The 13316-nt window shown below is 33.1% G+C and overlaps 1 protein-coding gene across 5 annotated transcripts in view; it reads right to left on the minus strand.

The window, feature by feature from the left end:
* Positions 1 to 620: 620 nt before the first annotated feature.
* Positions 621 to 13316, minus strand: part of LOC114339196 (perilipin-4) — an 82952-nt gene continuing 70256 nt past the window's right edge. For all 5 annotated transcript variants that reach the window (XM_050652534.1, XM_050652535.1, XM_050652536.1 and 2 more), the window contains 2 exons: positions 5431 to 5654; positions 621 to 2340 (listed from right to left, as the gene is read on the minus strand). In XM_050652534.1, the coding sequence (XP_050508491.1) occupies positions 5433 to 5654 (222 nt within the window). In that variant the 3' untranslated portion in view covers positions 621 to 2340; positions 5431 to 5432. The remainder of the gene's footprint in view (positions 2341 to 5430; positions 5655 to 13316) is intronic.

Here is a 13316-nt window from a genome sequence, read left to right on the forward strand (position 1 = left end):
GTTAAACAGTAGAGGGCTTAGTGAATCTCCTTGCCTGATTCCTGTGTTTGTTTCTATGGGTTCTGTTATTATTCCATTGACTTTCATTTCTATTTTATTTCTTACATATATGTTTTCTTTCAGTTTTATGATATCCAGTGGTAAATTTTTGTCATATAGTAGGTGTATCACATCTTTTAATTGGATTGTATCAAACGCGTTCTCTAGGTCTATGAATCAGAAAAAGGCTGGTTTGTTATATTCTAATGATTTCTCCGCTATTTGCCTTATCACAAAAACTGCATCGTTACATGATCTTCCACTTCTAAATTCTTGTTGTTCATCAGATTTATTTATGGAAGCCATTATTTTCTCCATAAGTATTTTTGTTGTGAGTTTCAGTATAGTGCTCAGTAAATCTATCCCTCTTTAGTTACTGGGGTCTGCCCTATCACCTTTCTTAAATAACGCTATCATTTGAGTGGTTCTCCATTCTTCTGGAATTCTTCCTGTATTTATTATTTTACTTATAAGGATATTAGTGAAGTCTATCTCCTCCGTATTTTAAAAGTTCATTAGCTATTCCATCTTTCCCAGGAGCTTTTCGATTTTTCATGCTAAATTTCAATAAAATAAATATGTACACGTTGTTTACACATAGTTTATATTTTGCAAGCAATTGGTACATTTTTATGACATAATTACAATATATAAAATATTACAAAACATTTTAAAGTTACATTAAAAATTATGCATAGCAAAATAGCAATCTTGCATAAATACTAATCACATATAAAAATACTTAAAACAGTTCGTTTTTTAAATAGGTAGGAGGCTGTCAACAAGAAGGTGTTATAATAATGCACATTTGGAAAATGTTATATATCTACATTTTTTATTTAGTCCTTTTATCTAGGAAGACTGTATAATGAAATCCCCCTACTACTTCAAGCTTGAGAGCTAGCTGTTATCTGAAATTGGTAGGTCCTCTATAACAATGGTGCAGTGAGAGTGGCATTAACCGACAATACTTATTTTCTTTCAGTATTTTATACAGATTTCTGTAGGAACTATGTACTGAAAGTGTGGGTATTGCCCCCTATAATTGAATTCCAATTTTTCTTTCATATTCTGGAAAAATTCAGTACTAAAGAACTGTAATACAATAGGTAATATTTCGCAACGAAAAATGCTGGAAACTTTTAATATAAGTTGAGTTGTTCTATTTGATGTCTAACCTACCTAATCCCACATAATCGCTAGCTTTCGTTTATTTTTCATTCAAATTTTTTCTATAATGCTAAAGCTGCTAGTATGAATCAGACTTATTCGTAGCACCGACCAGAAACCAGTAATACTTTTAATTCGCAGGTATCACCAACGGTTTACCAACCAGTCATATACCTACATATCTTCTTCAAACATACAACTCTTCTGTTTTGAATATCATAAACAATCTTGATTCACATCATCTGGCTAATCGTTTAAACCAATAAAATTGAAATAATTTATAGTAACCGAACATTAAACAACCATTTAAAATTTGCAAATTTTAAATAATTACATGCCACTCTTTATAAGCAATGATTCATGTAAACAACGTTTTAAAAGAAATCAGTTAATATTTTTGTAATAACCGGGGCAACTCTGTAATTTAAGCCTCGAATAAATTCTGCATCCCTTCTCCGGTTTACGCGCAGCTGACGTCTATTCCTATTTTGGTCGGAGTGTACAAACTATATAAAAGAAAAGGTAGATTAGACTGGTTGATACCAAAGATGACACTCTACCATTATTCAGACTGTTTGATATAGACATTGACAATATTGTGATATTAAGGTTTTTATAAAAAATATAAGCTGTAGGTACATAGATCTGTGTTTTTTTTATTTAAAAGCTGTAATGTAAATATAGCAATAACTTTCTCTATGGGATATGCTGGATAGCAGTTTTTTTATTATTAATAAGAATGCGATAAAGCTCTAGCATTTAACCAAATGGCCTCTTGTTACATGAAGTTGTTTAAACAGACTAAACTTATTTGATAAAATTAGTGCTATATCCCCGTAAGTAATTATTATTTAAAACTATTTATACATTTCTGGATTTTTTTTCTTACATTTTAGCAATACTAGATATTCTTTTTAGGGCCATAATCGATCGATGACCTGATTCACAAAGGCCATTTTGCTTGCAACCTGTTTTGTTTACTCGGGAAGCAAATTGTAAGCTGTGTAAAAAATAAATAATGTAGCGTATACTAACACAAACATCTTATAAAATTAACAACAAATATAACATCTTGGACCTATTTTTAATTGACCATAACACATCTCTCACTTGATTTTCCCTGAAGAATATCTAAAACAGAAAATAAAATTTAAGCGTAATCATATTTTTGGAGATCGATATCACCTGAATCAATGTTATCAATTTTTTACGTTTTATGTGTTTAAAAAATATGACTCAGCATTTTATTTCACATAAAAGCTCGCAAAACTAGCAAGAACCCTTAAAAACCTTGAAAAATATGCTTTTTTGGTGTTTAAAGGAGTTTCGCCAAATTTTTGAATGTCCTAAAAGAATCAATTAAGAACTTCAAATTATAATTATATATTCTATAAAAAAAAACTCAATTTGACCTATTTTGAAGTCTGTAAAATAGAGAAAATTCCCAACTCATAAAAAACCGATTTTTCGGGTTTTCTTGAAGGGGGATTGTGGAAAAATCTGGAAAAATTATAAATATATGTTTTCATAAAATAAAAAAAATTACCTGAAGCCATCTCAAAAAAGCCATCTTAATTGGTTGAGAATGAAGATGAGCAACTCTGACAAAAGGAACAATAAATGAAATAAGAGTTATACAACACGCTATGGAAAGATCAACGTTGGGTACTACCATCAGAGATAAAGTGCCAAATATAGAAATAAGAAAAAGAACATGAGTCACGGATGCAGTTGAAAGATTACCCATTAGTCTGGGCAGATTATAGGAGAATAGGCTATTTTTGGGAAAAGTCATTTACCAGCAATTTTATTGCTGGAATCGAGTCTTATGATTGTATATATTAATAATATAGGTATGCAAAGTCCGCAGATGGTGTGCTACTTTTTTATAAACAAAATGGCGCCCGAAAATCGTGTTTTTCAATTTAACTCCTAAATAATTTAATACTTTCATTTAATACTTTAATAATTTAATAATTTAATACTTTAATTTCATATAACTCCAAAGATTTTAACTTTACATAAAAACATCCAAATAAAAATTCACCGTAATTCAATTCTGCATAGAGACGTGTTTTTTCCGATTTACTTCGACAAAAATTTTCCCCGGAAAATACGGGTTTTTCCAACAAAATCTTTTAATTTTCAACTAAAATTTTAGATAAGTAATTGTTTATCAATAATTAAATAACTTGGTAATATCAAAGCTCTTTTCGTATAGATTATAATTCCAGAAGCCGATGGAAATTGAACAGTTTATCAACAATTGAATTGTTAATTAAAAAAATTAAAAAAATTTACGGTCGCTATAATAACCACAATAATTACGATAGGTACATAAGAATAACTATGTTTTAGTATAAAAAGACACTGTACCTATCTAATATAGTTTACAGAATTGAAATTGGACTATTTAAGCGGCCTCAGGAATATTTTAAAATTATACACAATTTTTTGGCTTATAAACAAATAGAATATCTCGGGAAATATTAAATTAAGTTATATCATGAAAACGGTATTGGAAAAAATGGGAAGGACGCTTCTTTTAAAAGAAAAACCGTTTAATTGTAATGGGTGGTTCCTGAGATATTGGCATTTACGGCAAAGATATAAACAATAGGATCATAATTTTCGAACCATCACCTTTTTATTTCAGTCCTCTTTCGCCACACCAATTTTCATATCTTTAAAATACTCATAACATATATTATTATAATAAAAACTATCGATATTACGAGTGAAAATTGCCAAAAATAGCAAAATTCCAATCAAAAAAATTAGGTTGGAGAAAATGTAATCTCAAAGTTCAAAATCGGTATATGTTAAAAAATGCATTTTCTCGGCTTCCCATAGAGCAATTTTCTTCATTCTTTTTTTTGTTCCCAAGTAACTCGAGTAGAGCCATCTAACTAACGCATTATTAAATGTCGAAGTTGCTTTTGTTGGTTATAATAAATTTATTTATTTATTATAACATATTTTGCTATTTTTGGCAATTTTCACCCGTAATGTCGATAGTTTTTATTATAATAATATATGTTGTGAGTATTTTAAAGATATGAAAATTGGTGTGAAGAAAGAGGACCGAAATAAAAAGGTGATGGTTCGAAAATTATGATCCTATTGTTTAAATATTTGCCGTAAATGCCGGTCAACTTCGACCGGTTGTATCTCAGGAACCACTCATCACAATTAAAAGGTTTTTCTTTTAAGAGAAGCGTCCTGTCGCTTTTTTCCAATGCAGTTTTCATGATTTAATTTAATTTAATATTTCCAGAGATATTCTATTTGTTTATAAGCCAAAAAATTGTTTATAATTTTAAAATATTCCTGAGGCCGCTTAAATAGTCAAATTTCAATTCTGTAAAGTACATTAGATAGGTACAGTGTCTTTTTATACAAAAATCGTAGTTATTCTCATGTATCATAATTATTGTGGTTATTATAGCGACCGTAAAATTTTAATTAACAGTTAAATTGCTGCTAAACTGTTCATTTAATTTCCATCGGATTCTGGAATTATAATCTATACGAAAAAGCTTTTATATTATCAAGTTATTTAATTATTGATAAACAATTACTTATCTAAAATTTTAGTTGAAAATTAATGATTTTGTCGGAAAAACCCGCATTTTCAGGGGAAATTTTTCGTCGAAGTAAATCGGGAAAAACACGTCTCTATGCAGAATTTAATTGCGGTGAATTTTTATTTGAATGTTTTAGGTGTAAAGTTAAAATCTTTGGAGTTATAGAGCAAAAATTGAAAAAACACGATTTTCGGGCGGAATTTTGTTAAAAAAAAGTAAAAAAAAGATTTTGCATAAAAAAAGTAGCACACTGTCTGCGGATTTTGCATACCTATATTATTAATATATACAGTCATAAGATGCGATTCCAGCAATAAAATTGCTGGTAAATAACTTTTCCTTGTATTTTGCTAATTAGCCCAGAGTACATGTCTAAATAGACTTGGGCCGGACATGTTGTCAGACCGACGGATGATAGGTGGACCAGAAAGATTCTGGAATGGCGACCAAGACAAGAGACATATCGAAGCAAAGTACGACCACCGACTAGAAAGAGGGATGATATAAAGCTCATCACCACAAATTGGATGCAAGAAGCTCAAGACAGAAATATGTGAAAAATTTACGGGAGGCCTACGTCCAGCACTGGACAATGATAAGCTAATTTATGATGATGATGATTGTTTTTTATTACCTTTATTTTTTAGAGAATAATCCCTTTCCAAATATATTTTTAGCAGCATCTGCCGCATCGTCCAAATCCGCGTGCATTCTTTTATTACTTTCTTCGGCTTCTTGCTTCAAATCGTGTCGTGTATTATCTAAGAAATTAGCTGAGTCCTGCATCTTATTCTGGAACAATTTCCCCGTCTCTGCTAGTTTGTTGTCTATGCTCTGACCAAATTGTTGGAGTCCACCCTACAAAAGAATAATTTAGTTTTAATAGAGATCAAACTAATATAATATATTAAAGATAAAGGCAGTTTTTGTTTTTATTTGATTCAGAGTTGGACCACCATCTCCATATAGCTATTTCAGCATCTATGCATCCTCAGTGAAGCTATGCAGTCACAACTCTGAAACAAATATCAACAATCCTGCCTATTTAAGGGAAAACATCGCGATGCAATGTTTCCACATTTTGAGACACAAAACAACGACATCTCTCGTAATACGAGGAAGACGAAAATTTCTAGATACAAAGTTTGCTACTTTTATACAATTAGAATAATTGAAATAAAAATAATTAACAATATTTTAAATCCAAGACTTTTCGTTAAGAAACTGCTTTCTGGCTGCATCCTGTATCTCCGGCTTTTACAATATATAAGCACAAGAGACGACGAACATAGAAGAAAGCAAATAAAGGACACTTTGGCCACGTATTTACCTTCTTTTCGTCTAGGAAAAGGACCGAAAGACACTTTCAGGTACTCAAATCTGAGTAAAGATGGAAAAGATAAAGGCAGTTTTTGTTTTTATTGATTCAGAGTTGGACCACCATCTCCATATAGTTATTTCAGCATCTATGCATCCTCAGTGAAGCTATGCAGTCACAACTCTGAAACAAATATCAACAATCCTGCCTATTTAAGGGAAAACATCGCGATGCAATGTTTCCACTTTTTGAGACGCAAAACAGCGGAATGGGACATTTCATTGCCGCCGGTTCATCCTGCCGTTTCGACGCCACCGATTCATCGCCAGTCCATTTCATCGCCGTACGTTTCATCGCCATCCGTTTCATCTCCAGTTAGTCAGTTGATTTTGTATTATGGCAGATAACTCAACACGACGTTAAATTCAGTTCAAAACTTATGTCAATTAAACAGATAAAATATATAATATTTACTGTTCTATTTCTACTTCCCCTAAATCAGCGATACTCAACCTTTTTCTTTCCTGGGCCACATAGTAGCTATTGCCACAGCTTGCGGGCCGCAATCAAGATGAAGTAGTGTACAGGGTGTTTCATTGGGAAAAGGAAATACTTGAATGGTGAATAGAGGTAAATGAGGCGGTTCTAGACATACTAAATTTACTGCTCCACCGACTTTATAACCGAGTTACAGGGTGTTTTATCGATTTTGCCCATAACTTTAGAACCACCATAGAACATATTTTTTTGATATTTGGTACACATATGTCACATTTAGAACCCAAATCACCCAACTACTAATCACAAGAAAAATCCAGGTCCGCAGTAAACAAAATTTTAAATCCATTGTGACCTTGAATCAACATCCTGTATATTGAAATTTTCAAAACGAGTTTGCAGATTTGAAAAGAGTTTTAATGGAGCTTCCATTTTTTGCGCAGACAATTAAATGATTTTAATTTTGAAATTATGTCGAAATTTTTAAGAACTCGAACGTTCAAAAGAAAAATTTCGATATAATTTCAAAATTAATGTCATTAAATTATCTGCGCAAAAAATTGAAGCGAGCAACTAAACTTAGCTTTTTGTGCTCTTTTCAAATGTGCAGACGAATTTTGAAAATTTTAATATACAGGGTACTGTTTCAAGGTCACAATTATTTTAATTTTTTTTTTGTTAATCCGGACCTGAATTTTTCTTGTGATTACTAAATGGGTCGTTGCAATGTAGGGAATAAGTATTGATTATTTTTAAAATGAGTATATTTGTTCATTAACTTTAATAATTTATTATTAAAAGTTAATAATACCTTGATTTTTATTCAGAGTTCTTAAAAATTTTAATATATGTAATTTAAAATTAAAGTCATTAAATTGTCTGCCTCACGCCCAAACACGCCTAAACACATCGGCACACTATCAAATAATTTGAAAAACACGTGAAATTTGACAAATAATTTGATCACAGGGCCCTTTAGTTAGAGGGCCCTAGAGGGTCGCATGCGGCCCGCGGGCCGCAGGTTGAGTATCACTGCCCTTAATTGTATACTAAATAGTACTAAATTTGTAGTGTTAAATGGATAGCTTTTGTAGAAATAATATGTTCAAATTTATGTAGTGTTAGGTTAGGTTAGGTCATTTCCTAGAATTCCTAATTAATATTAATATCAAAAATAAATAATAAATGTAACTGTCGAAAATTGGTTGGAAATTCGGAAATAAATCAGTTAGCGATTAACTGACTGGCGATGAATCGGCCGGCGATAAATTGGCGGCGGTGAAACGTCCTAGACCCGCAAAACAGCGACATCTCTCGTAATACGAGGAAGACGAAAAGGCCTAGATACAAACTTTGCTATTTTTATACAATTATAATAGATATTAGTATTTGTCTATTAGTACAGTTGATTCCCTGAATCTGTACCCATGCGTCATCATTTAAAGCATACGAAATAAGTCGATGATAAGTCGGAAATTGAAATTTACTAAACACAACAGAAAGTGACAGTAAGTGACTTGCTGTTGCGTTTAGTAAATTTCAATTTCCGACTTATCATCGACTTATTTCGTATGCTTTAAATGAAGTGACAGTAAGTGACTTGCTGTTGCGTTTAGTAAATTTCAATTTCCGACTTATCATCGACTTACTTCGTATGCTTTAAATGATGACGCACGGGTAAAGATTCAGGGAATCAACTGTACATTAGGTTCATTCCTACAGTTTAAATCTATTTTCGTAAGGCTGTCGACATAGGGGTTACGCTTTGTTCACCTATAAACGTAATGTATGTTTTTTTTCAACCGAAACCAATGTGGTACATACCTAAAGGTACGTATCCACACAGGGGTGCTTCGTGCTCGGTATAGCAGCTCCACATAGTGGATACGTTCGTGCTCGCCGCTCGGCGCCCACCCTCTTCGATTCAACCGGTTTTGCGGTTTATATGTAGGGGAGCGCATACCGTATCCATTTGAGCAGCTACACCGAGCACGGAGCACCCACGTATAGATACATACCTTTGTAATCGTTTACATGTCGCTACTTACTAATGGACCATTTGATATGGACAAACGGAATTTGTTTTAGAGTAAAGGATGCAGACTCGTTGTCACTAATTTCGCTTATATTCCACATATCAAAAACAACAGGACTAATAGTATGGTATAACTAGACCCAGATAGTCAGAATGTGAACTCGGTGATTAGTAACAACAATAGATCAAACACTTTCACAGTAACAGGAGGACTAAGACAAGGCGGAGCTCTTAGCCCAACGCTGTTTATATTGTTTATGGACCAAATAATTAAAAGATGCACAATAGAAAGCAGAAAATTAAATGTTGGACACAAATATCTTCGTAGAGTAGAAATATCAGAAGGAGTGTTTGCAGACGACTTGGTGTTAATTGCAAGAAGTGAAAAAGATTTACAACACAACATTGAAATATGGAACAGAGTATTCATCGAAAATGAAATGGTAATAAACAAAAGCAAGACCAAAGTACTACAGATCGGTGAAGAGAGACAGGAGCTAAGAATAGAAATTGAAGGAACACAAATTGAACAAGTGAAAACTTTCTCTTATTTAGGTGTAATAATTGACCAGGCAGGCACTCAAGATGCTGAAGTAAACAATAGAATAGACAAAACAATAAAGCTGTACCATACAATGAATAAAAAATTTATCAGTAGAAAAGAAATTTCAAGAGAAACAAAAATAAAAGTGTTCAAATCAATCTATAGACCAGTACTAACCTTCGGCAGCGAATCTTGGGTCTTAACAAACCGACAAAAAAGCAAGATCCAAGCCATGGAAATGAAGTTCCTGAGAAGAGTAAAAGGCGTCACTAAATTAGACCGACTACGGAATGTAGACATAAGAAGAGAGTTAAAAATACCATCCACATTGGAGTATATAGAGCAAAGACAATTATGTTGGTGGGGACATCTACAACGAATGAAAGAAACTAGACCAGTTCGAAGAGTATGGGAAGCAAAAATATCAAAAAATAGGAAGAGAGGAAGACCCAGACAAACATGGGATAAAGCAATAGGAGCCATTCTGCAAAAGAAAAGATCAAACTGGACAGATGCCAAAGCGATAGCACAAGACAGAAAAGAGTGGAAAAAATTTGTATATAGATAACTGATACTTTTATAGAATTAATGATATTAATTTTAGAAATGTAGAATTAGATGTAAAAGTGTAATTTGTATATTTGTAAGTACCTATGTAAAACTAGATATGTTAATTTGGTAGATTAATGTTGCAACCCTACACCATTGTATGGTAGAAGGGATATGATTATATATATATATATATATATATATATATATATATATATATATATATATATATATATATATATATATATATATATATATATATATAACTAGACCCAGACCCAGACATCCAAAGTGAAAGTTATCCTCCAACACCAAATTGTTCTATATGGTCCACATAATGTTCAGAAAAAAGTCACACCATTTTGAGCGTCCGGTTTAGGGGGGGGGGGGAGAAGTTGGTAAATTAGTAGTTTTTTATTTTTTTCGTCAATATTTCTAAAACCATGCTTTAGCGTAAACAATGTTCTATACAAAAGTGTTCTACATAAAATTTAAAACAAAAAAGGTGCTATACATATTTTTTTTAAATCAACGGTTCCAGAGTTATGGAGGGTGAAAAGTGGAGGTTTTCGATACTTTTTATATTTCTTTGGCCAATTTATAATATTATTACTGATGAAAGAAATTTTCTTTAACAGGATTGTGTTTTATAAATAAAATTTGCTATTTCAGTGGCCGATGGTAGTGACAAGCCATTGAAGAAACGTCAACCTCACCACCCAAAATCATCATCAATTGCCCAAAAGATATAAAAAGTATCGAAAACCTCCACTTTTCACCCTCCGTAACTCTGGAACCGTTGATTTTATAACAATTATGTTTAAGACCTTTTTTGTTTTAAATTTTATGTAGAACATTTCTGTATAGAAACTTGTTTACGATAAAGCATAGTTTTAGAAATATTGACGAAAAACGTAAAAAGACTACTTATTTACCGACTTCTCCCCCATATCCCCCCAAACCGGACGCTCAAAATGGTGTTACCTTTTACTGAACAATATGTGGACCATATAAATTTGGTGTTGGAGGAAAACTTTTACTTTGGATGTCTGGGTTAGGACTTTTTTGGACTAATTATACTATACTACCTCGGTAACTTTGGAACTGTTCATTTTAGAAGGATTATGCATTGGGCCTTTTTTATTTCAAATTTAATGTAGAACATTTTTGTTTAGAAGGTTGTTCATGCTAAACCGCATATTTTTCGAAATATTGGCGAAAAACGTAAAACATTGCGAATTTACCGATTTCTCCCCCCTCTCCCCCCAAACCCGACGCTCTAAATGGTGTGACTTTTTTCTGAACAATATGTGGACCACATAGAACAATTTGGTGTTGGAGGATAACTTTCACTTTGGATCTCTGGGTTATGCCATCTTTTGGATCAATTGTATCATACTATAACTCTAAACGACAGAAAACAAAAATACTAACTAACAAAAATACAAATGACAACACCATACATATTCTCTTCTTGTTCTTAGTTCAGACGAGACTCATTAATTCCTGGCATGAGGTCGTAAAACCTTTGTACCATACCTTGTTTTTTATCATTCAACTTTAAAGGTACGTATCCATACGTTGGATGCTCTGTGTAGCTGCTCAAATAGATACGGCATGCGCTCCCCTACATATGGTTGGGCAAACCGGTTGAATCGAAGAGGGTCAGCGCCGAGAGGAGAGCACCAACGTATCGACTATGTGGAGCTGCTACACGGAGCACGGAGCATCAACGTATGGATACGTACCTTAATAAGTCCTGTGGCCTGAACGAATGCCAACAGTTTCCTTATTGGTAGTTTTAGGATCTAATCTGGTTCAATCCTCAGTTGACCAGTCGATCAATTGCTGCCTCATATCATTTAGTAAATTGCAATGGCATAGGATGTGCATGGCAGTGTGTTCTTCATTTCTTCCATTCTGCACCATGGTTCATTCACTTTACCTAGTTTGTATAGGTGTTTTCTTAAACGACAATGTCCAGTCACTATTTCAGTGGCCGTTTTGATCTTTTGTTTATTGCGTTTCATCAAATTGTCCGACAGTTTTTTTATCAATATTCTTGGTTATTTTCTTAGTCTGGATTTGTTCTTGAGTAGCTCTCCATTTTTTTATGAATCCTTATCAGCTACTTTTGAAACTCGTTTTTTTGTAACATCTGAAGTGATTCCACAGAATAGTTTTGGGCCAACAAAGGTTTCTCTCGAGCCTTCAAATCCATCAAAGCCATCAAATCTGCTCGTCCATTCCCATGCACTCTCTCATGACCCTGCATTTATTATAATTACATGTCTGCCCAAAGACTCCTGATAAAGTACCATGGGCAGATTTGAGGTATCACGAACCATATTAAGTCCATTCATATTTGGGACTTTTTGTTACCTAGATGGTATAATTGTGATAATCTTCTCAGTGAAGATTACCTTTGATTTCAACCACCAGGTTTTACCTACAACTCTGCAGTTCCAGAAAAATCGCGTAGCCCTGTTGGTTATATTATGAATAAGACTACTCCAATTGAGTTTGGAATCCAGTGATACCCATAGATACTTCATTGGTTTTTTCTGGTTCCTAACCAAATAATTTAAGCTCAGTCAGTCCGGTAAGCTTCCACTTATTAGTGAAGTCAGTAATTTAGACTTGGAAGGATTCACAGAGAGGTTCTATTTTAGACACCAATTCACTATGTAAGGAAAGAAATATTGCATCTGATCCGCAACAGTACTGGAACATTTTCCCCTAGTTACTATTACTATATCGTCTGCGAAACCCTGGACCCAGATTCTTTGGGCTCTTAGCCCATGAGTCATATCATCGACAACTATGTTCCATTATGACGGTGACAATACACCTCTTTGAGGGCACCCCTTAGTTACCCTCAGATTTATGGCACCTTCTACGTATATGTGATCCACTGAATAATCCACTTGCATGTTGTGTTACTGATTTTTTTCCTCTGCAAAATACAGATATTTACACGAAACAAAAAATAAAAGAAGTATATTTGTGCTACATAAGAAAATAAGACTTGCGAAAAACTTAGTTTGCAAAACCCTCAGTAACAGTCAGCAAAAACAAAACTACGTCGCTTATAAGAAAAACTGATTGCTTGTGCTTCATACAGTTTAACTGTATGAAGCAGAAACTTGAAACCTAACAAGAAACTCTAGAATATTCTGTCCAAATAAAATTATAAATAAAGAACTGTAGAGGTTACCTGAATAAGAAAATATAACAAATTACAATTAGAACACATAAATGGCTATGGATTGGTCATACATACAAGGCTAAAAAAAAAAAGAAAAAGGACACAAAAACATACACTAACAAAGAATTATAGAATCGAAACGAAAATAAGTCAACATAATGAAGCAAAGCACATAGTAAGGACAAGAAAAAATGGACGAAGCTATATAGCAAGCAAGGTCCAACGGTGGTGCGTGAGATTGGTAGCCTCAACATCCACTGACAGCCTTTATGCATTTCTAGCACAGAAAAATTTTCTAGATATTTGCTCCACTCGGAGCTATACATGATATTTGATGATAACTAATATGTGATGCAATTATTTACTAT

The sequence above is a fragment of the Diabrotica virgifera genome, chromosome 5 (genome assembly GCF_917563875.1).
Source record: "Diabrotica virgifera virgifera chromosome 5, PGI_DIABVI_V3a".
NCBI classification, from domain to species: Eukaryota; Metazoa; Arthropoda; class Insecta; order Coleoptera; family Chrysomelidae; genus Diabrotica; species Diabrotica virgifera.